The 26,082-nt window shown below is 42.5% G+C and overlaps 1 protein-coding gene across 8 annotated transcripts in view; it reads right to left on the bottom strand.

Moving 5' to 3' along the window:
- Positions 1-26,082, bottom strand: part of WDR59 (WD repeat domain 59) — a 114,246-nt gene that overhangs the window by 61,843 nt on the left and 26,321 nt on the right. For 6 of the 8 annotated variants that reach the window (XM_061174570.1, XM_061174566.1, XM_061174565.1 and 3 more), the window contains 10 exons: positions 23,061-23,149; positions 19,511-19,627; positions 15,119-15,196; positions 12,779-12,935; positions 8,353-8,432; positions 7,197-7,329; positions 6,894-7,063; positions 2,953-3,117; positions 352-447; positions 40-196 (listed from right to left, as the gene is read on the bottom strand). In XM_061174570.1, coding sequence (XP_061030553.1) covers positions 40-196; positions 352-447; positions 2,953-3,117; positions 6,894-7,063; positions 7,197-7,329; positions 8,353-8,432; positions 12,779-12,935; positions 15,119-15,196; positions 19,511-19,627; positions 23,061-23,149 — 1,242 coding nt within the window. The remainder of the gene's footprint in view (positions 1-39; positions 197-351; positions 448-2,952; positions 3,118-6,893; positions 7,064-7,196; positions 7,330-8,352; positions 8,433-12,778; positions 12,936-15,118; positions 15,197-19,510; positions 19,628-23,060; positions 23,150-26,082) is intronic. The other 2 variants (XM_061174567.1, XM_061174571.1) reach the window with 2 other exon arrangements.

The following is a 26,082-nucleotide window of genomic DNA, read 5'->3' as shown; positions in this document are numbered from 1 at the left end:
CTCTCGAAATCTAGAATCAGAGAACCTAAAGAGACCAACCTGCCCCGCAGAATCTGGCCCCCGAGGTCCTGGGAAAGGGAATATTGGCATCCTGGTAGGACCCATAGGCGGTGGTCACCCGGGCAAATGTCGGTAGGGGTGGCGTGACAGAGTTCGGGAGCGCGAAGGGATTGCTGGAAGCGCTGTCTTCTTGGTTCTGAAATTTTAAAATCAAGAGACTAAAACCCACAATCTGTCTTCAAGCCAAATTACAAAACAGGACACATTATTACAAGATCAGGGAGCCCAGGATTTTAGGGAGGAGGAAAGGAAACGAAACCCCAAAGCATAGGTTGGTAACAAGGATCCCACCACAAAAGACTCAAGGCAGGAGACAAGCTGGCGCAGGCAGGGCTCCAAACAGCTCTGGTTGCGTTTCACTTTTTGTAGGGAAGTGTCTTTCAGGATCTAGAAAAGGTACAAAACGCAGTCAAGAAGAGCAACATTCTTTCTCCTGATTCTTTTTTATTGTGTGAAGCATCGGATGCAGCAACGATGCTGGGGCACCAGAGCGTGGCTGTGTCTGAGGCTGCCAACACAACACACCACCTTCCCCCTCCCCGAGAGGCTCAGAGAGAAGATTCATTTGTGAATCCTCTTCCAGAAGCCCTTTCCTTTGCCACGGCAGGCACATGCACTGGCTCTGAGAGAGCACGATTAGAACCACCATTCTTCCTTTATAGTGAATTCTACTCCTTTGCTCTCTCCCGACCCCACCCTCCTCCATGAGAAATCTCAGCATCACTTAGAGTAATATCCTCCAGTCTGGACTGAAAACTGTTCCATGTGATACATACATGCCAGGGGGAACAGATTTCACTTTAGTGAAAATTAAAATGTACCTTTTTGGGGGGGTCCTTTAAAAGTATAAAGCCTAATATACCTGGACAAAACTATAATTCAAAAAGATACATGTACCCCTATGTTCATAGCAGCACTATTCACAATACCCAAAACATGGAAACAACCTAAATGTCCACTGACAAATAAATTGATAAAGAAGATGTGGTACATACATACAATGGACTACTACTCAGCCATAAAAAAGAACAAAATAATGCCATTTGCAGCAACATGGATGCAACTAGAAATTATCATACTAATTGAAGTAAGTCAGAAAGAGAAAGACAAATACCATATGATATCACTTATATGTGGAATCTAAAATATGGTACAAATGAACCTATCTACAAAACAGAAACAGACTCACAGACATAGAGAACAGACTTGGGGTTGCCAAGGGTGAGGGGAAGGGAGACAGATGGCCTGGGAATTTGGGGTTGGTAGATGTAAACTATTACATTTAGAACGGATAAACAACAAGGTCCTACTGTATAGCACAGGGAACTATATCCAATCTCCTGGGATAAACCATAATGGAAAAGAATATTAAAAAAAGAATGTATATATGTGTATAACTGAGTCACTTTGCTGTACAGCAGAGATTGGGGCACAATATTGTAAATCAACTATACTTTAATAACATATATATATTTTATATACATATATATATGGAGCTTAACATTTTAAAGCACATGCTATCAATATAAACCGACATACACATACTGAAGCTAGGCATGTAAATTGGACCTGGGCTGTCTAACATGGAAGTCATTACCGGGCTATAAAGCACATGAAGTGTGGCTAGTCTGGATTGACATGTGCTGTAAGCATAAAATTCACACCAAAAGTTGAAGACTTAGTACCAAAAAGAAAAAAAAAAAAGAATGTAAGCTATCGCAATAATTTTTATACTGCTTACATGTTGATATGATAATACTTTGGATATACTGGATTAAATTAAAATATTGAAATTAATTTACCTTTTTTTTTATTAGTATGGCTACAAGAAAATTGAAAATTACATGTAGTCTGTCTGCATCACATTTCTATTGGACAGCACTGAATTAGACCTTTAAAACACTTGCTTATCCTATCATTTTTATACCAACAGAAAAATCTATCTTTTTTGTATGTCCAAACAAGGCAACGAAATGTTCAGACTCCAAGGACAAAATGTCAAGTACCACAAAATCTGAGTAATTAGCATTTCACAGACCCTTACAAAGCTTGAACAATTTCTTGGTTACCTATCATACCCCAAGAAGATAGACAATCAAGTGTATATAACACAAACTAGGCAAAAATGAACAGCATTCAGGTCAACTTGGTGCTGTCAGGATATTTCTGCTATTTCACATGTGATGCTGCTCAGACCGAAAAAGACGTATCTCAGCTCACGGGGCTTTTTTATGAGGATTCCACCTGGTTAGCTCTGCGTGAACTGACAAATCAAGTTTCTGAACCTGTAAGGGTAAAGACGAGATGCCAGGCTGTACCCCTCCATTCAGGCACCGCTGTCCTATCACACACCTCACCTGTCCAGCCAGCCAGCCTCACTCTAAGTAACAACATCTCCTTTTATGGAACAGATTTTTTTTAATGACCTTACATACTTTTTTTCTGATTAGAAAGTATCTTTTAGCTTCAGAATACATTTTGCCTATAGTTTCCAAATAAATGAGATTGTATTGTATTAACCTGGGATTAACGCATAGCTTTAATGAGATCTGTGAGATTATATGCAATTACATAATTGCCTATGATTTATATGCAATATTTCTGAAGTTATATGCAATATCTGTGCAAATTTTTCTGTGGAAGGGTGTGTGGTTTTCATTAGACTTTAGAAGGGGGCGGTCCATGACCCAAAGAGATTAAGAACCAGCGCTCAATGTTTTCTACACAAAAAGAATACAGTTGTTAATCCTGCCAGGCGGAAGGACACATGATGTCCAAATCTTATCGATTGGTTTTTTCACTCAACTTCACTGCTCGACTCAGACACTGATGCACATGAGCAGTGCTCTCCACTTCTGACATCAAGGAGAACTTGTGAACACAGATGCCCACCTTGAGCAGCTTCGCTTTCATAGTGGATGTGATGGTGGTGGGGTTAATGAACTGGAAGGAAGGGGCCGCGTGGTTCGGGTACTGCGCAGGGAACTTCACCAGCATCTTGACGCGGTGGTTGCTGCAGTGCACAGACACTGTGCAGCTCCTGTCTGCTGCGTCCATCTGCAGGGGACAAATCAATAGCTGCTTTGGAGAGGAACTGCAAAGGGTCTTCAGATGCAAACAGGTTTAAATAAGGTAACTGAATGCTCTAGGTTCCTGGTAACGGAGTGAGAGAGAGTCTCCAAAGATGAATTTGGAAGATGTGGACAACTCATTTTCAAAATGGATTTTTAATTTTAGCACCGATTTAATAAGTTCAAAGTGTTTTTACTTAAAAAAGCTTCATCCTAAAGCTGTGAGATCGGCTGAAACTTGTTATATTTATTTTGAGATGGGAAAATAAAGCAGGAAGATGTTAAAAACCTGACTCAAGTTAAAAGTACTCCTGGGACCTAGGAATAAACCTACCTAAGGAGAAAAAAGACCTGTATGCAGAAAACTGTAAGACACTGATGAAAGAAATTAAAGATGATACAAACAGATGGAGAGATATACCATGTTCTTGGATTGGAAGAATCAACATTGTGAAAATGACTATACTACCCAAAGCAATCTACAGATTCAATGCAATCCCTATCAAACCACCAATGGCATTTTTCACAGAACTAGAACAAAAAATTGCACAATTTGTATGGAAACATAAAAGACCCCGAATAGCCAAAGCAATCTTGAGAAAGAAAAACAGAGCTGGAGGAATCAGGCTCCCTGACTTCAGACTATACTACAAAGCTACAGTAATCAAGACAGTATGGTACTGGCACAAAAACAGAAATATAGATCAATGGAACAGGATAGAAAGCCCAGAGATAAACCCACACACATATGGTTACCTTATCTTTGATAAAGGAGGCAAGAATATACAGTGGAGAAAAGACAGCCTCTTCAATAAATGGTGCTGGGAAAACTGGACAGCTACATGTAAAAGAATGAAATTAGAACACTTCCTAACACTATACACAAAAATAAACTCAAAATGGATTAAAGACCTAAATGTAAGGCCAGACACTATAAAACTCTTAGAGGAAAACATAGGCAGAACACTCTATGGCATAAATCACAGCAAGATCCTTTTTGACCCACCTCCTAGAGAAATGGAAATAAAAACAAAAATAAACAAATGGGACCTAATGAAACTTAAAAGCTTTTGCACAGCAAAGGAAACCAATAACAAGACGAAAAGACAAACCGCAGAATGGGAGAAAATATTTGCAAACGAAGCAACGGACAAAGGATAATCTCTGAAATATACAAGCAACTCATGCAGCTCAATATCAAAAAAACGAACAACCCAATCCAAAAATGGGCAGAAGACCTAAATAGACATTTCTCCAAAGAAGACATACAGACTGCCAACAAACGTGTGAAAGAATGCTCAACATCACTAATCATTAGAGAAATGCAAATCAAAACTATAATGAGGCATCACCTCACACCGGTCAGAACGGCCATCATCAAAAAATCTACAAACAATAAATGCTGGTGAGGGTGTGGAGAAAAGGGAACCCTCTTGCACTGTTGGTGGGAATGTAAATTGATACAGCCACTATGGAGAACAGTATGGAGGTTCCTTAAAAAACTAAAAATAGAACTACCATATGACCCAGCAATCTCACTACTGGGCATATACCCTGAGAAAACCATAATTCAAAAAGTGACATGTACCCCAATGTTCATTGCAGCACTATTTACAATAGCCAGGACATGGAAGCAACCTAAGTGTCCATCGACAGATGAATGGATAAAGAAGATGTGGCACATATATACAATGGAATATTACTGAGCCATAAAAAGAAACGAAACTGAGTTATTTGTAGTGAGGTGGATGGACCTAGAGTCTGTCATACAGAGTGAAGTAAGTCAGAAAGAGAAACATATGCTAACATGTGTTAGCTACTGTATGCTAACACATATATATAGAATCTAAAAAAAAAAAAAAAGGTTCTGAAGAACCTAGGGGCAGGACAGGATTAAAGACACAGACGTACATAATGGACTTGAGGACACGGGGAGGGGGAAGGGTAAGCTGGGACTAAGTGAGAGAGTGGCAATGAAATATATACACTACCAAATGTAAAATAGCTAGCTAGTGGGAAGCAGCCACATGGCACAGGGAGATCAGCTCGGTGCTTTGTGACCACCTAGAGGGGTGGGATAGGGAGGGTGGGAGGGAGACACAAGAGGGAGGTGATATGGGGGTATATGTATACGTATAGCTGATTCACTTTGTTATACAGCAGCAACTAACACAACAATGTAAAGCAGTTATACTCCAATAAAGATGTCAAAAAAAAAAAAAAGGACTCCTGGGAAAATCCTCCTCTCTAAAGGAGATGAGGGGCTGCCAGGGGCTGGGGAGACAGGAAATGGGGAGAGGCTGTTAGGGGATGTAGGGTTTCTTTGGGGATGATGAAAACGCTCTGGAAGTAGCACTGGTGATGGCTGCATGGCTTTGTGAATGTACTAAGAACCACTAAATTGTATACTTTATTTTTTTTTTTAAGATTTTTTTTTTTTGATGTGGACCATTTTTAAAGTCTTTATTGAATTTGTTACAATATTGCTTCTGTTTTATGTTTTGGTTTTTTGGTCTCAAGGCATGTGGGATCTTAGCTCCCCAATCAAGGATCGAACCCATACCCCCTGCATTGGAAGGCGAAGTCTCAACCACTGGACCACCAGGGAAGTCCCTGTAAACTTTAAAAGGGTGAATTTTGTGGTATGTGAATTATAGCTCAGTAATTTTTATTTTATTTTATTTTTTTTTTTTATTTGGCCATGCCACGCAGCATGTGGGATCTTAGTTCTCCGACCAGGGATCGAACCCGCGCCCCCTGCAGTGGAAGTGCGGAGTCTTAACCACTGGATCACCAGGGAAGTCCCTCTCAGTAATTTTTAAAAAGCAGTCCTGGGAAAGGAATCAAGATCTCCTTCTTAGACTAGATCACTGGATATCCAAACTGTTCTCAACTGGGACAAAGGGAATATAAACTGAGTTGATATAGATAACCAATTAATCAAGGAATCCTTTATCTCTTTTGATTTCTTGTGCTGCCAACTAGAGACGGCAGCCGGAGGATGGCAAAAAGAGCCACACATATGGGAAATCTGGAGACTCGGATTCAAACAGCTGTTGACCTCGGACAAGTTATTTCATTTCGTAGTGTCTCTGTTTCCTCATCTGTAGAGTGGGGATAAAACCACTTATTGCAGAGCTGTTTTAAAGGCCAAATGAGACAATTATGTAAGTGCACAGATCCAGGCCTACTGTTAATTGAATCTGGGCTAAAGAAAAACTAATCAAGTTTTAAAACTCCTTCACAGAAAGACTCAATTCCCTGAAGCACAGAATTTCAGTACCTGCCCAAAAGGAAAAGAGTAAACCTCTCCGTGTGTTAAATGAAAAAAGAGGCTTGGTCACCTTCTTAACATGCATCTAAATCTCTGAGGAAATGATCAGCTTACAAGGCAAGATCGTACAGCAAAGTACTAAGAGCCTTGGAGAGTCAAGAGGCTGGCTTCCAAACTCAGCCCTGCCATTAACTTTGCCAGTAACCCCCGCCAAAACACTAAACTTTCCAGGAGCTGAGCATCTTCACATAGAGTAAAATGAGGTGTTAGAGCATCTAAGGAGATTCTAAGACATTTGAGCATCAGTTTATCCCTTGGTTCATCTTATGAGAAAATAACAGGGTAAGGGAAAATAATCTGCATTTGTAAAATATCTATGTCCTTAGATAACCTAGAAAACAAAAAAGCAAGCACAGAAGACTTCCCTGTTAGAGCAGCAAAGCTATATTGCTAGCCTAAATCATGGCTGAAATAGTCCCCTCACCCACCAACCGCCAACCGCAAGCGAGAGACAGTTCGCTGAGCCCGAGCACCTCCACGTTCACGTTGCGGATCTGCACGTTGATCAGGGAGAACTCCTGCTGCAGAGTCTGAGGCAGGCCCAGCTGCTCTGATTTCTTCTCTTCCAGGAGACAGCTTGGGGGGTCTTCCTTTAAGACTAGCAGGAGAGAGAGGGTAACTTGTTGGAAAAGATTTCTGAAATGGATTCAGAGAGCAGTTCTGGGGTATCTGCCACAACTTGGAGATGCAGAGAGGGGCACCGCACCGAAAACATCAGTGTGACCAATTACCTTCTTCCTCCCCGTGGCTGGAGTTGTGCTGGTGATCCGTATCCTGAGCGTGAAGGGTCTTCTCTGGTTCCGGCAGAAGAGCAATGCTCTCAATGAACTCATCAACACCATCTAAGATGTCATTTGCACAAAGCTGCAACAGAGGGGAGGAGATCTAGGTCTAGAGAAGTCAGTGGAAAGGACTGTCGTGTTTGGTTGAGTTCTGACTTAAAAATGGGAATCACAAAGGAGAGAGATGTCAGCCCCAAACTGATACAATCAAAATAAGTTTTGCCCATCACCAATTCTCCCTGGTTAAATACACAGGGTAACAGACTCTATTAGCCTACCCTGGAAAATGTTTTATCCTGTTCGTAGTTTACGCAAATCTCAGAAAACCTTTTAAACTCCTGCCTTGATGGAGTTATTCAGCCAACCCAAGAGCAAAAATATCATAACCTCAAAGCATTTGGAGCAAATGGTACTTTTTGGAGAAAACAAATTTAAAAGGCAATAAGGTGATGATATTTGACCAAAATTGCTCATGAATGACTTGGTACTAAGCAGTGTAGCAAATCTGACCCAGAATTTTCTATCCACTATGTACAGAGTGCTGTATGGGATGCAATACAAGTGAGACAGCGATCCCACCTTCAAGGAATTTAGCCACCGGATGAGAAGACAGAACCCCGTGATGGGGCAGAGCAAAGCAAGGGCCACGAAAGCAGTTCACACAGGGACCACTGTGTTTCATATAAGAACAGATACAACTTATGGGGCAAAAACTGGAAAGGGCTTCACTTAACAGGTGTTGTTGATGAACGTGGAGGACTCTGAACACTGCCTAGTACCAGGGCAGATTTTCTAGCCCATTTATAAGAGAAAGAAATGAAGCCCCCAGGCCACTTGCTCAGTATGCTTACCCACACTACCTTAGACCAGGACAAGAGGAAAAAAAGACATTCAGAGGCTTTGCAGCCTTCAAGTGCTGAATACTGAAGTGGGCTCCTGAATACCTCAAAGCCTCAGTGTAGCATACACAAGCCACTCGGCCAACCAGCAAGTACGTATTAAATGTCCATCACGTATCCTCTAACTTCTTCAACTACCAAATCTTCTATCTTACGTTTCTGGTGTATCCAGTTAACATTCCTCCACAGCATCATTGAATACATACCCTCTGCATCTGGGAATCCACCCGCCACATTCTCAAGGTCTGATCCCGTGACCACGTAACCAGTTGGTAGTCCTTGGACCCTGGAAATCATCAGATAAGAATCGTGGAGGTTTTTCTGGATTCAACATCAAGTTTCTTACAGGTTGCGATGGGGTGAGATTCATTCATCCATTCATCCATTTAACAAATATTTATGGAACATCTCCTATATGCCAGGTACTGTTCTAGGCACTAGGGCTATAACATGAATACAAGAATCTCTGTCTTTACAGATCTCACATTCCAATGGTGGAAATAGACAAACATACAATAACGTGTCCAGTAGTGACAATGTTATGAAAAAAAATAACATGGGATAAGAGGATAGAGACTGACAGGGGAACTATTTTTAGACAGGACTTCCCTGAGGAAGTCACCTTTGAGCAGAAACTTATTTTTATTTCTTTTTTTATAAATTTATTTATTTATCTTTGGCTGTGTTGGGTCTTCGTGGCTACGCACGGTCTTCTAATTGCGGTGGCTTCTCTTGTTGTGGAGCACGGGCTCTAGGCATGCCGGTTTCAGTAGTTGTGGCACGCGGGCTCAGTAGTTGTGGCTCGCGGGCTCTAGAGTGCAGGCTCAGTAGTTGTGGTGCACGGGCTTAGTTGCTCCGCAGCATGTGGGATCTTCCCGGACCAGGACTCGAACCCATGTCCCCTGCACTGGCAGGCGGATTCTCAACCACTGTGCCACCAGGGAAGTCCTGAGCAGAAACTTAAAGGAAGTGAAATAATAGCTCACAAATTAGCAAGTGAAGAGTGATGCTGGGATTTAATGTCTCAGTGAACTTTCACCTCCACAAATGTTCTTCCTTTTACGTGCTCCAGAGGAGCTGGGGATGAATAGGTTGCTTGTAAAATGAATTGTTTTAAATGCATCATGACATCTTACTGTTTAAAATAATTTTTTGGTAAAGAAATGCATCTCTTTACAAAAGGAATAATCAATCTTTAATGTTCTTAACTGACTGAATTGTATTCTCACACGATAGGTCTGGTCAAAGGGAAATTATCCTATCAATAAAAAGGTCCAAGGTACTTTCTGAAAGAGCTTTATGAAAGATCAGAACATTTCAGGGTAATTCTGCAGTATCTAGAATCTTCTTTATGGCCATCTTCAGAGAGCAAAGAATCTAGAAATAATTTCATTCAATTCCCTCATATTATGGATGGGGAAACTGAAGCAACAGAGAACAGAGCGAGCGAGGGCCAAAGTTCCTTCTCTGTGTCACTGCCTTCAACCAGGCCTTCATTCCTCCATGTTTTAATACATCCCTGTGTACAACTATCAAGACAGCAACTATTCTGAGCTACTACCTGTCATGAGAACCACCATCTAGCCCAAGTTCATAACAACAATTTTCTTTTCTTTTTTTTTTTTGGCATCATTGCATGGCTTGCAGGATCTTAGTTTCCTGACCAGGGATTGAACCCGGGCCCTCGGCAGTGAAAGCGCGGAGTCCTAACCACTGGACCACCAGGGAAGTCCCAGCAACAATTTTCTGACTCCACATCCAGACTCTTTTCATGTCCCTGACTTTGAAGAAAAGTTATGCCTAATTCCTTTCTAAACCCAACTCCTCTACTTGGGTCTTCGGCCCTATTCCCTCCTATTTTCAAAGGGCCTTTGCTTTCACACCTACTCCCTTTCTTGCCTCTTCTCCTTGCCTTCAAACAGAGAGGGCAGCAGCCTCCTCCAAGGAATTTAGTCTACTCCTTGCCTCTGAAGGCAACCTCATTCACAAAACCAGTTCGTGCTGCTGCTGTTTCTGCTGTCTTACAATCAGGCTTCCCTCCTCAATCCGCTTTTGGAACTGGTCTCTTAATGATCGTATGGCTTCCTATTTAAACCTATTTATACAATTAAGTGCTTCTCTCTTACTTTGCATGGAGATCCTTCAGCAAAACCCAAAACCAATGACCTCCGATTCCTTCATGAAGCATCCTTTTCCTTGGACCACAACATCCTGATTCTCTTCCTACCTCTGAGAGCTCCTTCACCACAGTGAAAAACCAACATCAAAGCCTGAGGTGGTCCAATAAAAACTGACTAAGAAGACACGACAGTAAAAAGAAAATGGTACACCATTAGGTTGAGAAAGAAGTAAAATATAAGAATATATGCAGGATGGGGACTTCCCTGGTGGTCCAGTGGATAAGACTTTGGGCTCCCAATGCAGGGGGCCCAGGTTCGATCCCTAGTCGGGGAACTAGGTCCTGCGTGCATGCCGCAACTAAGAGTCCGCATGCTGCAACTAAATAAATAATTTTTTTTTTAAAGGAATACATGCAGGATGATTACATTTATAAAAGGTTCAAAAACAAACAAACCTAAATTATTTTTAGGGATGCAGAAATGGGTGGTAAACTGTAAAAATAAAAACAGAAATCACTACCGTAAATGTTAGGATAGTGTTTACCTCTAGGAAAGGGAAAGGATTGTGATCAGGAAGCTTCCGGGTTCTAGCAATGTTTTCTTTCTTGACCTTGGTGGTAGTCACACAGATTTTCATGTTATAAACGCTACATGTTTTATGCAATTTTGTAGATGATATATCTCACAATAAAAAGGAATTTTAAAAAAACACCTATAACTTGTACTCAAAATTTCACAACTGGCTAGACAGCCCCAATTTATACAATTCACCCTGCCAGCTTACAGATGACACAGACAACTGAAAATGGGTTGCTAAAAACTTTTTATTTCAGTCCGAAACTACAGGCCAACCTCTCGCTGCCAGACCATGGGGAAACTCTATCATCTCTTTTCAATGGCAAAATGCAGGACAAAGAGCTGAAAGATGAAGTCAAGCATGGAAATTGATGGGATAGAGACCAAGCAGCCTCGTGTTTCTAGAAGCAAGTCAGATTATGGAAATGAAGATGGGAAAATTAAGAGCATGATCGAAAGATTCCTTTCAAAAACAATCCTAGGGACTTCCCTGGTGGTCCAGTGGTTAAGAGTTCGCCTTTCAATGCAGGGGACGTGGGTTCAATCCCTGGTCGGAGAACTAAGATCCCACATGCCACGGGGCAACTAAGCCCGTGCGCTCTAGAGCCCCTGAGCCACAACTAGAGAGAAGACTGTGCGCTGCAACGAAGACCCCACGCGCCGCAGTGAAAGATCCTGCATGCCGCAACAAACATCCCGTGTGCCGAAACTAAGAACCAATGCAGCCAAATAAACGAATAAATATTTTTAAATAAATAAAAATTAAAAAAAACAAAAACAAAAAAACGATCCTAGAAGAGGCTTGTGAAGGTCACAAACAAGCTGGGATAAGATGACTGCTCTAATCCCAGGTCCACCAGAGACCTCTCCCGGACTCTGGACAAGTCACACCACTCCACTGCCCGGTTTTCCTTTTGTGATATGGAAAAGACCATGAAATATACTTCTGGTCTGGAAAACATTTAGAGAGTATGGCAATAAGATCTCAAGACAAGGGAGGTTGCAACTAAGTTTGCATTGTGAGTTGGTGGAGAAACTGAGGCCGAGGGCTTCCTGACCCCCATTATACTTATGATGCATGAATGAGGGCTAGCTAGATTAAGCTGCAATAACAAACAGCCCCAAACCTCAGTGGCTTAATGCAAGGCTCTCCTGCTCTCTCTACATCTTCACCTCACCCCCACCCTGGTGGGAGCAGCGCCACATGGAGTTTCTCCAGGTACCTCGGCAGAAGCAGAGAGAGTAAATAATTGCACACTGGCTGTTACCACTTCAACCCAAAAGAGACTGCATCACTTTCGTTCATGTTTCAAGATCCAAGCAGGTCACGTGGCCAAACCTATCTTCAAGGGGTTGGGAGGTGAAATACCACTGTGTGTTTGTGAAGAGAACTGGGAATACGTGGTAGGTGGTACTGACGATGACCTTGCATCTCCCTCATCAATAGAGGGGGAAGGGAGAATTCCTTGGCAGTCCAGTGGTTAGGACTCCATGCTCTCACTGCCAAGGGCCTGGGTTTGATCCCTGATGGGGGAACTAAAATACCACAAGCCGCACGTTGCAGCCAAAACAAAACAAACAAACAAACAAACAAAAACGGGGGGGAAGGAGCAAGTGCCAGGGATTTCTGAGCGTGTGATGACCCCAGAGTTTTTCAGCTCTAGAAGTGATCCAACAGCAAGGCTACCAACCTCTCCAGATCCCTTCCACACAGGAGAGAGACTGCACAGAACACAAGAGGATGGACTTGGGGGGAAGAAGCACAGCCACACGCCCTATCACCCACCTATGATTAAAGGGGGAGGTTCCCTGACTCCCGCTCCTAAGCCAGCCCTGTTCCTGGATCCTCCCCTCCGATCACGTGGCCCACCCGGACGGGAGCTGCTGGTGAGCAGGGCTCAGGAGGAAATCAGTTGGCGGTCTCCCTCCCACCCACCTTCCTTCTGTTTCCTCCACTGGAATTCCAGCACCACATCATCATGGCCTACGAAGGTATGGACCGGCGTGTTCAAGTCAAAGACATTCCACAAGAGCAGGCTGTTCTCCCTTCGCAGCTGGGGAACCATCACGGTCACCAATCCATTGTTGAAAGGCTGTGGCAAAAGAAGGAAAAGCAGGCATTGCTCCAGGGAGAATCCGCTGAGTCTTGAGTTACCCACGTTGGAATTCTCGCCTAATTAAAATAAACTGGATGATGGGAGGCCCCAACCCATCTGGGGAACATTTTTCCAAATACCGTCAGTTGACCATCACATCTACTTTTCATTTGCTTTCCTTTTTTTTTTTTCTTTGCTGATGGAAGGGACCACAGCAAGTAAAAAATAAAGCTAAGCCAAATACTTGGAGAAGAACGTTTTTTAATGTAAAATAAGCAAATGGCTCTAGGGGTTGCACACGGGAACACACCGTTTCACACCCTGGCTCCTCTCCACGAGTTCCCTCTGAGAGTTATCGAGTGCATTCCCAGAATGAGCGTGCAAGGCACACTGAGGGTAACCCCAGACAGCAAACAAACCCTGCCATGTGGAAATGCACCAGAAGCACACCATCCACGTGAAGCAGCACCTTCCCACTGCCCCCAAGACCACAGCTTTGCAAAGGAAAACCTTCCAATTTCAGGACTGACACTTTCCACTTATAAACACCCAATCTGCGAGGTAGCTAAGGGGCTCATTTGGTTGATAGGCAGACTCTGTTCTTTAAGGAATTAAGCCAAAGCCACCTAAGAGCACACTTATTTTCTCCTGCCCTCTTGGCAGCACTCCTGAGCTTTCCTGCTTATTTTTTAAAGCAAACATATTAATCCAGAGAAGTATTTCAATTCACAAGAGCAAAAGCCTGACTTCCTCCCAAGTGCTCCCAGATGCGAAGGCCAAGTAATACCCCAATTCTCTTCTTCACTCCATGACGCAGCAGGTGGCAGCCTAATGCATAAAGATACCTTCATTCATCCCTGCGCTCCCTTTCAAGTTGACACTGAAGGAAATATATTATCTCTGATCAATTATCAATCTGGCAACAAAGTTGGAGGGTCGATAACAGCCTATCCACTATACTTGTAGCATTTTGTGGTTTATACAGCATTTTCATACATGTTTTTTTTCCAAAGGGAAAACATATTGTACAGGTACTAAATGCCACCGAATTGGACACTTAAAAATAGGGAATTTTATCACAATTTTAAAAAAGAGCAAGGCATATTAAACACTATTATTCATGTCTGACACAGGAGGAAACTATTACTCAAAAAACACAGGTGGCTTGCCCAAGGCCACACAAATATTAAATGGCTCATTACAGCATTATTCACAATAGCCAAGATATAGAAACAACCTACATGTCCGTTAATGGATGAATGAATAAAGAAGATGTGGTACATATACAATGGAATATTATTCAGCGACAAGAAACAAGGAAACCCTGCCATTTGTCACAATATGGATGGACCTTGAGGGCATTATGGTAAGTGAAATAAGTCAGACAAAGACAAATACTGTATGATATCATTTATACGTGGAATCTAAAAAGCTGAACTCATAGAAACAGAGAGTAGAACGGTGGTTACCAGGGGTTGGGGGTGGGAGAAACAGGGAGATGCTGGTCAAAGGGTACAAACTTCTGGTTATAAGATGAATAAGCTCTGGAGATCTAATGTACAGCGTGTGATTATGGTTAATAGCACCATATGATATACTTGAGAGTTAAAAGAGAGTAGGTCTTAAATGTTCTCACTGCAGAAAAGAGATGGTAATTATGTGACAATGGAAGTGTTAACAAATGCTACAGTGGTAACTGTTTGGCAATATGTAACTGTAACATATCAACATGTTGTATACCTTGAACTTATGCCATGTTATATGTCAATTATATCTCAGTAAAGCTGGGGAAAAAAATTAAATGCCATTGCCAAGCCCTAAACCAAGGTCTTCTGAATCTAAAGCCAGAGTTCTTTCCACCACGACCCACTGACCTCCAGCCTCTCAACCCTCCAGCTTACCCTCCTCCCCTCCCTTACTGACCACCTTCACACTGCCCAGCTCCCCAGCCCAGCTAGTCCAGCACTTCTAGTATAGATAGAGTCTCACCCAACGACCCAAGGGAAAATTTTTAAATAGATAACAGCTTTTATGCCATCATGACCACCTTTGTCCCACTTCTAAACCAAGACAGAAGGAGAAAACTGCCTCACAAATAAATAAGAGGAAATGTCCCTGGCCCCTTCTGTCCAAAACACCTAGATAATGTTTCCGAGCAAGAGGTAGGGCATCTCACTCACAGTGTATCTGGCCTTCCAGACAGGCACCTGGCAAGGGAGAATATTGAGGTATTTCCGAGGCTGGCGGTAATCCCAGAACTGGAAGAAAGAAAGCAGGATAATTTGTGAAATAAATGCCATTAAAAAAAAAAAAACTCAACTATCAAACTAAGCATAGCTGGGACTTCCCTGATGGTCCAGTGGTTAAGAATCCTCCTTCCAATGCAGGGGATGCGGGTTTGATCCCTGGTTGGGGAACTAAGATCCCACATGCCGTAGGGCAACTAAGACTGTGTGCCACAACTAGAGAGCCCACGCACCACAACTACTGAGCCCACATGCCACAACTAGACAGAAGCCCGTGCACCGCAACGAAAGATCCCCCATGCCTCAACAAAGATCCCGCGTGCCACAACTAAGACCCAATGCAGCCAAATAAATAAATAAATATTAAAAAAAACAAAAAACAAAACAGAAAAGAAATAAGCATAGCCTTCAAACTCCATGCTTTCTGTCCTCTAAGTGCATTTGAGTCAGCCCCCATGGCCATGCTCCTGTGACAGACACACAGGAAACGCCCCTTTCACACTTAGAAACATTATAGGAGAAACAAAGACTTCTGTGAACACATGAGGATCACTCCTTGAGGCAGATCACTGCCAGCCTGCCTATTAAACCACCTTCATAGTTGGAAGGTAGAAGTGACAACTTTTCATCCTGTATCACTTCACACCACATAGAGTAATTTAACTACTAAATTAACTACCGCTATTGCTAGTAGTTAAAAATGTACTGACCGCTGACTGCATTTCAGACAGATGTTTAGAGCTTTAAGAGTTTCATCCCATCTAATCCTTACAACAATCATACAGTGGGTGTTATGACTCTCTTTTTCAAGCTAAATTACTAAACGATGTAACTTGTCAAGGTCACGCAGCAAAAAGGTGACTGTGCGACTATTTGGGGCCCAACCACTCACGTCCACTCTTCCACCCACTCCAACACGGAAGGTGCAGGGAACACACAGGTGAGCCAGACAAAAACTGAGCCTTAGAGACGTCTATGCTTTTAACAGAAAAACAAACACACTTAGAGCTCAAGCATTTGCCATGAAAGCAGGAAATGGCAGAGCACCAAAGGTAGGAGGGCCAAGACTGAAACTCTGAACTATCAGGTATTAAGGAACTATTGTCAAAAACAGGTGACAGGAGGGGACTCCCCTGGCGGTCCACTGGAGGGGGCACGGGTTCAATTCCTGGTTGGGGAACTAAGATCCCGCATGCCACGCAGCACGGACCAAAAAAAAAAAAAAAAAAAAAAAAAAAGGTGACAGGAGCCACTCCAGAGAACAGTTTGGCAGTTTCTTAAAAAGTTAAACACACACCCACCATGTGACCCAGCAATCCCATTCTTATATGTTGGTCCTAGAAAACTGAAAAGTTCTGTTCACAGAAAAAAATCAATACACGAATGTTTACAGCAGCTCTATTCACAATTACCAAAAACTGGAAACAGCCCAAATGTCCTTCCACAGGTCAAGAGATAATAAATTGTAGTATCTCCATATAGTGGGTTACTACTCAGCAATAAAAAGTATATGAACTACTGATTCTTAAAACGACTTGGGGGAATCTTAAAGGCATTATGCTGAGTGAAAGAAGCCAACCTCAAAAAGTTACGTTCTGCATGATTCCATTTAAATGACATTCTCATAAAGACAAAACTACGGTGATGGAGAACAGATCAGTGGTTGCCAGAAGTTAGGGGCTGGGGAGGGTGGAACTCTATAGGTATAGCATGAGGCAATTCTTGTTTCTTCTGACAACTCTTTTTTGCCGAATTCAAGTCCCATATTCAACATAATAAAATTGTTAAGATGTCATTTCCATCTAAACTGCTTTTGGGTTTCCCAGACGGCCACGGGGTAAACTATGACTTGCTCCCTCAACTTATAAAAGAAGGAAAACTAGAAAAAATTAGGTATGCTTGGCATTCTCCGTATTTGCAATTAGCCCAACACTTTGTGAATGCTTTCCTGTTACCAGGTCCACCCTATGCGAAAAACTAGCAAATAAAAGAGAAGTTCAACCTCCCTGGGTTGATTACATACAAGTAAAATATTATTACTCTGAATGCACTTCAGCAATAGTTTACTTTTCAGGTTGGACAAAAGTATATTCACATTCATTTACAAAGACCAGCATGATAACTACTAATAAAATTAATCCTCTAAAAAAAAGATTTTGTTTCTAGATTTAAATATGCTCATCAATTGGTGACAGTTATGTCAGATAATTTATGGGATAAATAGAGGACCCCGGAAAAAGTCCTTACTGTTCATAAAAAGCTCTTATTCTCAAGGCCATCACTGATGGGGTCTTATGAAATGATTACGTTATAGTTGAATGGAGGACTTCAGTCTATTTCAATATGATAAAGTTGGTTATTATAATAAGTTAACCAGAGCCATGCTGCCTCCTATCCATATGTAACTTCTGCTTTCCTCTTACCATTGCCAAAGGCCTCTGCTCCAAGCTAGGGATCAAAAAGAAATTTTTCTGAAGAAATGTCAGAAGAGCCTTGGTCAAGAACCAGGTTCCTGACTGTTGACATCACAGGGAACAGCCTCTGGGTACAGGTTTCTCAATATGGCTCACCTTATACTATGAACATGTCAGAATGGACAAAGGGACTGGGTCTGGATTTCCAGGACTCAGTCTGGAAGATGGCAATTTTGTAAAATAGCCTGCTTACCCCAAGATAAGGAAAAAAACAATCGGTTATCCAAACTGACATGAACTAATTTCATTATGGTTCATGTTCTATTTTTAATGGCCATAGAAGAAAAATCCTTTTCTTTCTTCTTGATCTAGCTCTAACCCTCAATTCAACAGTTTTACAGCTTACAATCTACAAAGTGAAGTGAAACTCATACAATGGTATCTTGTTCCAGCAGACCCCTTAGAATCCACAAAAGACAAATAGAATAAAAATTATTGTTATAAATTATAAGCTAATAAATTATCAGATAAACTAAAGAAAATGATTATGTAGGAAAAAATGGCATGCATTGAGCCTTATCAACCAATTACTAAAAACAATGGTTGACTATTATAAGCGCCTCTAAATTGCTTCACTTTTTACAATTATGTTATTTGTATATGTTCAATAAAAACTGTCTTCCTACCAGGATATAGTGGAATAAATCAAATACCATGCCAAAAATCTCATTTAATTCATAAGCTAAGCCCACTAGTAAGGAATAAGGACTGTGTTTCACATGTGGAAACTGGCCTGTTATCTGCTTTATTACCTATGGAATCCCAGCCTCAAGGGTAGTAAAGTTGTCAGTGAATATTGACAAACTTGGGGACCTCAAAGAAAGAGAAGGAGGTGAATCGGATGATTTCTGGTTCCTGAAGTTGGGAAACAAGCTGATGGGGTATGGGGACAAACACTTAAATCCAAAACAAACAAGCAAACAGAAAAACCACTGTTGGCACATAAGAATAAATTACAACCCCAGGGGATTTACAAACCTCCAGACAGAAGTTAGATTTTAAGCCTGAGTGTACGATTCTAGCTTTGCTAACCATACCAAAAAGACGTACATGCTTGTGTAAATAAAACAAAGCATTAAATTGCTGAAGCTGAATCCTAAAGTTGCTAAGCAAATTTCTGCGGTCAAATCTCTGTCCTTCCAGGCAGAGACCTGACCATATGCAGGAACTGTGGGGCACGGCTAACTCTGTGCCCTGCATCCTTTTGAACAAGGGTGCATATCACATCCCACAGTCAGAGAGGATAAACAAACAAGAAACACTGAGAGAAACCAAAAATAATAGGGTCACTGACATACATAAATCCTTGAGCATTTCCTGTAAGTTAGAGAATCTCTAATAAAACAACTCCATCTCTACTTGTGAAATGCTGATGATCGAAGACGTCCTAACTTTTGCAGATGTGATAATCACGTGAGAAAATTGTTCTTTTTCCACCCCAGACTAATGGTAAACTTGGTAACTTTAATGACCATGTGGGCTTTTCTCCTTTACTTGTTTATCTGTTGTGTTTTTATTTTGATGAGCCAGTCCTGAAATGGGACTTCCTGACAACTTCTTGGCAAGTAAACTTCTTTTCCTTTCTAGATGTTTTTGTCTCTGACTTCCTTTCACAAAGGGAAAGAAGAAAAGCCTCTGAACAAATGCCAGGAGCCATATCAGATACGTGCTACTACATCACTCCCGCTGGACCACATAACCAGGTGTACTTGCCCAGCTCCCCAAAAAGCACATGCACCCCTGAAACACGTGCCATGCTAACCTACTGCAAATTTCCTTCTGAAGGAAGTGCTCACACACCCCTGATGCCTCCCAAACACGCTCCCCCAACTGCCGTGGGGGCGCCGCTCACCTTGACAGAGTTGTCTTGACTGGAGGTAGCAAGAACATGCTCGCTGTCTGGGTGCCAGTCCAGGCCGTGGATCTTGGAGAGGTGGGCTGCGAGATACTCCACTGCTGTGCTGGGTTTCTGCAACAGGATCAGCAACGAGAGTTGTCACTTCAGAAGGAACTCAGAGTGTCCACCATATAACAGTCTGCTGGGTGCCGAGTGGGAATACAAAAGTACTCCCAGAGGAATTCCCTGGCGGTCCAGTGGTTAGGGCTCCGTGCGTCCACTGGAGGGGGGCACAGGTTTGACCCCTGGTCGGGACACTAAGATCCTGCATGCCGCACAGCGCAGCCAAAACAACAACAAAAAAACTCCCAGAGACCGCCTCTGTTCTTAAGAAACTCCGCTTTGTTTTGTTTAAAACAAACGACAGAAGACTTCTCCAGCTCTCCTTCACGCATGCTCTGAACACGGGCCTGTGAGCCTAATCTACTTCCGCTCCGGCTCCAGGTACGGCCTTAATGAAGGACACAAGGTAGTGGATGCTTTTCTCCTTTGGTACCGTGGTCTGCAATTCCTGCTCCCCTTCCTCACAATCACCCACAAAGAGGGGCTGTGACATCTAAACAGACCCAACCCCAATCCTGGGGGTAAAACCACTAATCTTTTTTTTTCTAATTGAAGTATAGCTGATGTACAATATTGTATGTTACAGGTGTACAATATAGTGATTCACAATTTTTAAAGGTTATACTCCATTTATAGTTATTATAAAATATTGGCTTTATTTCCCATGTTGTACAATATAACACAACATTGTTGCTTATTTTGTACATAATAGTTTGTCCCGCATAATCCCCTACCCCTATAGTGCCCCTCCCCGCTTCCCTCTCCCACTGGTAACCACTAGTTTGTTCTCTATATCGGAAAACCACCAAGCTTAAAATGATCAAGCCCTAAGACCTCAAAAAGAGAATGAACACACATCACTAAAGAAAACAATACATGATTAATAAGCATATATAAAACAAATTCAGAAGGAAACCTCAGAAATATATTCATACATTAAAACATTAAAAGATTGTTTTAAGCAATGACTGCTGGTGTACATATAAAATAGTATAACCTGTTCCGGAAAAAAACTGGACAATTTTTATCAACAGACCTAAAATTTTTCCTTTCTTAAGGGAATATCCTAAATTCACAAAAAGCTTTAGGTACCAAAGATGTTCATCTTGGTGTTATTTGGAACACCTAGAAAACCAGAAACAACATGAATAATAAGTGGGGAATAATTAAATGTTAGAATCAATTATTGTACAGCTATCTGATACAATATGATGTAGCCACTAAAAGTTATACTTAGAAAGAGCTTATAACACAGGGGACATGCATTTGTTGTAATGTTAAATGAAAAAAGTATGCATAACTATGCATATGATATGATAAACCATGTTTAAAAAAAAAGCATAAGAAAAGAAAACACCAAAATATTAGCATTTGTCTCTGGGGCAGGACTATGAAGGATTTTTATTTTCTCTTTTATATTTTCAACAAAGAGCATGTATTACTTTCTGTAATCAGCACTGGTCTATGAGGTTAAGAGTGCAATCTCCAGAACCAGCCTCCCTGAATTTAAATCCTGGCAACAAACTGTGCCTCAGTTTACTCAGCTGTAGAATGGGGTAATAATATTACCTACTTCAAAGGTTAGTTATAAAGAGAAATGAATCTATACACATCAAGTTCTTAGAACAATGCCTGTGCATAATAAACACTTAGAAATATTAGTATTACTAGTCATTCATGAATTTGAGTGAAAATCCAACACTACCACTGATACTGCACTTTTTTAAGCCTGTGATGCTTGCTGCCAATAGTCCTGCTTTGATACTATAAAGTGCCAGAGAAGTGAAATTACAACCAACAAGTTTTACAATCCATATGAACAAAAGTCCTAAGTATTAATAGCCAAGAAAAAGTTAAAGCTCTTTAAACAAAATAGATAAAAGGCTCGCTAAGGGAAGTCAGGGTTATGAGTAGACCAATCAGAAGGCTAGAAAGAAACAGTTCAGCAGTATATTTCTACAAGATAAGGAACACAGCTACTGTTTTGGAAAACAGGTCCTGACCGAGTTCATGGCTAAATACCCAATTGTTTATTTTGCCTATGGCTCTGAAAACAGTCTAAAGCAAATACACAAGTACTACAAATTAACCAAACATCTTAGTTAAACCATTTACTATATTTAAATGCTATACCAGTGACAAATATGAATAAAACCAATTGCCAACTGAAGAAATAAAGAGGGAAGAAGAATGACTATTACCAGACTGGACTAAAGGGACAGAGATAAAACTAACATATAGAAGATGCACCATCCATCCTTTCCTTATAAAATCACCTTGTCACCTAAGAGCCACCTAAAGCGAGGGCTTCGGCCGGCACACCCCTTTCCCAGCAGGTCTTGGCACCCAATCCAGCAGCCTTCCAATCTCTGCTTCACTTCCCTCTCCTCTCCAACTGTATGACTTTATTCCCTGCTGGAAGGGGAAGGGAGCAGGATAGCCGGAAGCAAAGCTGAGACTTTACAGTCAGCATCCCAGTTGGGACAGTTCCTGAACAAGTTCCAGGAAAACTAACAGTAGGTCCTCCCCACAAAGGCAGGTTTCACAGAGCAGGAAGCAGAATTTACACCCCAGATCTTACACAAGTCGACTACTCTCTGCATTCTTACCCAATCGTCTGGCAGTTAGTTTTGGAAGAGGCCCTTTCCCTGCATCACTGTTCTCACTGATGCCAACATATCAAACTTCCAGACTTGCCATTACAGTAGCAGCCCAGAACCCTGCAACTCTTTCATGCCTCTCAGGTCCATGGGCTAATGCAGGGAGAACGTATGCTCTGCAGGCTCATTTGAGGCTGACGGCACAGCTAGACTTCCAAGGGAAGATCTGAGCATACCGAGTATCCTACCTCAGTGATTTAATTCTAGATGGTATACGTCCTAGAACAATGAGTTTTCACTTTGCAATCTGGGGCAGGAATAAGAAGCCTGCTGACGATTCTAGAATAGTGTCTGGTCCCCCAGGCTTGACCCCCTCAGTGACACTCACTATTATCATCTTTATTCTGAAGAAAAGGAAACTGAGGCTTGGAAAAGTTTGTGGCTCACCTGATATCATAATCAGGAGGCAGCAAAATGGGACGCTAGCTTAGGTCAGGCCAAGTTCATTTTCTTTTTTTTTTGGCCACGGCACGCAGCTTGTGGGATCTTAGTTCCCTGACCGGGGATTGAACCTGTGTCCCCTGCAGTGCAAGCTCAGAGTCCTAACTGCTGGACCGCCAGGGAATTCCCCAAGTTCATTTTCTTAACCACTGATCATAATGTCTGACTCCCCTATCTTCCATCAACACCAGTTTGATCGGGAAGCAAATGTCATCTGGTACTAGGATCTTAACATGGCAATTAACCATGCTGCACAGGGTACCCTGGTCTCTCAAGACAAGTCCTGCTATTCACAACATCCTCTTCATATCCTCTCAGAGGGGAAAAAGAAGATTACTTACCCGCTTGTCCCATATCCGTACATCCCCGTCATGACTGGTGGCAAGGCAATTAGCGTTTTTTTTATTCCATTTGACCTGTGAGGCACCCGCTGCAAAGAAAAATCAGGGGAGGAAAGCTGTTGCCCTCAACGCCTTCAGTACCAGAGTGGAGCTTATCCAGGGGAGCTGGATAATGAGTTCCGGATGAGTAAGAACAGAACTCTTCAAGCTTCTATGACTGCATCAGCTCCACCATTAAGGAGAAAATGAAGCCAAAGAATAAATGAATTAACACATGGGAACAGGATCAGAGTCACCTAATTGAGGAAATAATCTCACTAAGGAGAAAAAAAAAAAAACTTCAGGTTACCTCCGAGCAGAATCAGCAGGGAAATACAGTTTCTCACAGAGCAGCGGTTCAGCCCGGCTCTGCTGGCTGGTAACTGACACATCCCACAACCTGGCCCTTCATCCTCTCCGACACCAAGCTTGCGCTCCCAATCAGAAGAGCCTCAGCTCAAAGCCTGCTCCTTCCCACACCGGTTTTTTTGGTTTTGTTTCTGGGGGAGGGACAGTCTTGGAAAAACACAGCCTCCAGCTGAGGCTCAGCTGAAGAATGAGCCCCAGTGTGGCCCAATTCTGCCCTCAGAAAGTTATGTGCACCCCACCCCCACTCTCATCTCCCCATCAGCGAGCGGTTAGACGTGGTCCTGCGTGGAGACAGGGAAAGGGAACACTCCTGGCACCGTGTGAACTCAGTCCTCTGCCAGAACACAGAGGTAACAACAATGGGGACAAAAGAGCTACTTAACAGAGGAGGCATACTGGAAGATGCCAGAAGGGGCTGAGACAGGTGGAAAATTGGGACATAGCAGCACTTCCAGCTGACTCTTAAAATAATCACGTTGATGATGTTAAACCAGAATCACATGATGACTCTCCTTCCACCTCTTCTTGTTCTCTGCTCAGACAACACATGACATTTCTGCTTTGACACCCTCTCCCTTTGGGTGGGTGTTTATTACTTGGGGACACCGCAGTGGATCCAGGACTTTGGAGAGCAACCTGACCCAAGAATCCGGAGAGTATGAGAAAGAAAGCAAGGACTTAGAACCTAACAGGAAATAGAGTAAGGCCCAGACTTTATCTTTGCTTGGTTTTGGTGAGGGTATTTGTTTGCTTATTTGTTTGTTTGTTGTGTTTTTTTTCCTTGAGACACAGGGCACCTTAAGTCACCTAAGAACGAATAATGGAGACCCCTGAAGTTGGGGACGGCACTGTATTACTTAGGAGACCCAGTTTCTTTGCAAGAAATGGTATCAGCTAGAGGAGAAAGTTGTAAGAAAAGACTGCTCCAGGGACTTCCCTGGTGGCGCAGTGGTTAAGAATCGCCTGCCAATGCAGGGGACAGGGGTTCAAGGCCCAGTCCGGGAAGATCCCACATGCCACGGAGCAACTGGGCCCGTGTGCCACAACTACTGAGCCTGCACTCTAGAGCCCGCGAGCCACAACTACTGAGCCCACCTGCTGCAATTACTGAAGCCCGCACGCCTGGAGCCCGTGCTCCACAACAAAGAAAAGCCACCGCAATGAGAAGCCTGCGCACTGCAACGAAGAGTAGCCCCTGCTCACTGCAACTAGAGAAAGCCTGCGTGCAGCAACAAAGACCTAACGCAGCCAAAAATAAATAAATAAATAAATTTATTAAAAAAAAAAAAAGACTGCTCCATCTCCACGTGACAGAGTTACCAAAGAATTCAACAACACAGGAAAAAAATTTTTCTCTATGTCTTTAATGTTGCGTCTAAATGAGGTGATGGATGTTCACTCAATTTACTGTGGTCATCATCTCACCATGTACGTAAGTCAAATCCTTATGCTGTACACAAACTTATACAGTGCTGTGTGTCAATTATACCTCAATAAAACCGGAAGAAAAGGAAAAAGAAAAGAAAAACGAGTTCCAAGAAAATATGCCTTTCCCAGTAGGTGGTCCATCAGAACATGAAGCCTCCCAAAGGATTCTGGGAACCCCCTAATTCAACGTGCTTTACTAGGATCGTGACACCAGGGTCACACGGAGACCTCCCAGACCATAAGAGTTCTCAGAAACAAAGAACGCTCTGGAGCACACGCGGACATGCTCTTACTGACTCCCTACCCCGAGGTATAAACAATGTGCTCACAGAGAGAGGAGGACCACAGGCTCTGGGGAGCCGCAGCATCTGGGCTGCACCTCTCAGGGAATGAGAGCTCTGCCACCACTGAGACCTCACTGAGGTGCAAAAAAGAAAGAAGTCTCCTAACTCTGTTTTTTCAGAAAGACTCCCAAAAGAAAGCAATTAGAAGAATCTTTCTTTTTAGAGGTCCTCTATAAGCCATCTAACTTAGAAACCTGCAAGTAGAAATAACAAAGTCAGGGATGGATGACTGAGGCATTCACAGACCATTAGTACTTTCTTTCAGCTCAGGGTCCTCTGCAACCACGTCTGTGGGCCATTCTAATGCCTCAGATCATAAGTGCCTACAAGTGTGTGTGCACAGGTTGTGAGGGAGGCACCAGCACAACTGTTAAGCACTCAGCACAAGAGACACAGCTGCCTGAGTTCCACATCCATGGAACAAACACTCCCAGAGCATCTCCACAGGACAGGCACTTAGGCTGATCCTGGTCTGCAGCCCTGAACAAGGCAGACGTGGTCCCTAACCTCACAGAACAAACCAACCAACTGCTTAATACAGTCGTGATGTTTAATGCCTTCAAATGATGACGTGTCGGGGTACAGGGGGATAAAAAGAAGAATCATGTGATCATTTTGGAGCAAACACCAAATGTGAATTCAAATGATGCAAGAAGATACAAAAAAGCAGGATTTAAGAGACAGATAATATGATCTGTTTTGACCAAGGATGCCAGAATAGAATACTGATGATTGGGCTTCATCATGGTGGGCAAGGTATACCGGTTCTATGCCCAAGTTCACCTCTCAGGAAGTGGTGAGAATACTCTGTAACAGCCCCAGTGCAGAATTGCAAAAATAGT

This window comes from Eubalaena glacialis, chromosome 18, assembly GCF_028564815.1.
Source record: "Eubalaena glacialis isolate mEubGla1 chromosome 18, mEubGla1.1.hap2.+ XY, whole genome shotgun sequence".
Classification (NCBI taxonomy): Eukaryota; Metazoa; Chordata; class Mammalia; order Artiodactyla; family Balaenidae; genus Eubalaena; species Eubalaena glacialis.
The sequence above is the reverse complement of the archived record's forward strand: the minus strand, read 5'-3'. Positions and strand labels throughout refer to the sequence as shown.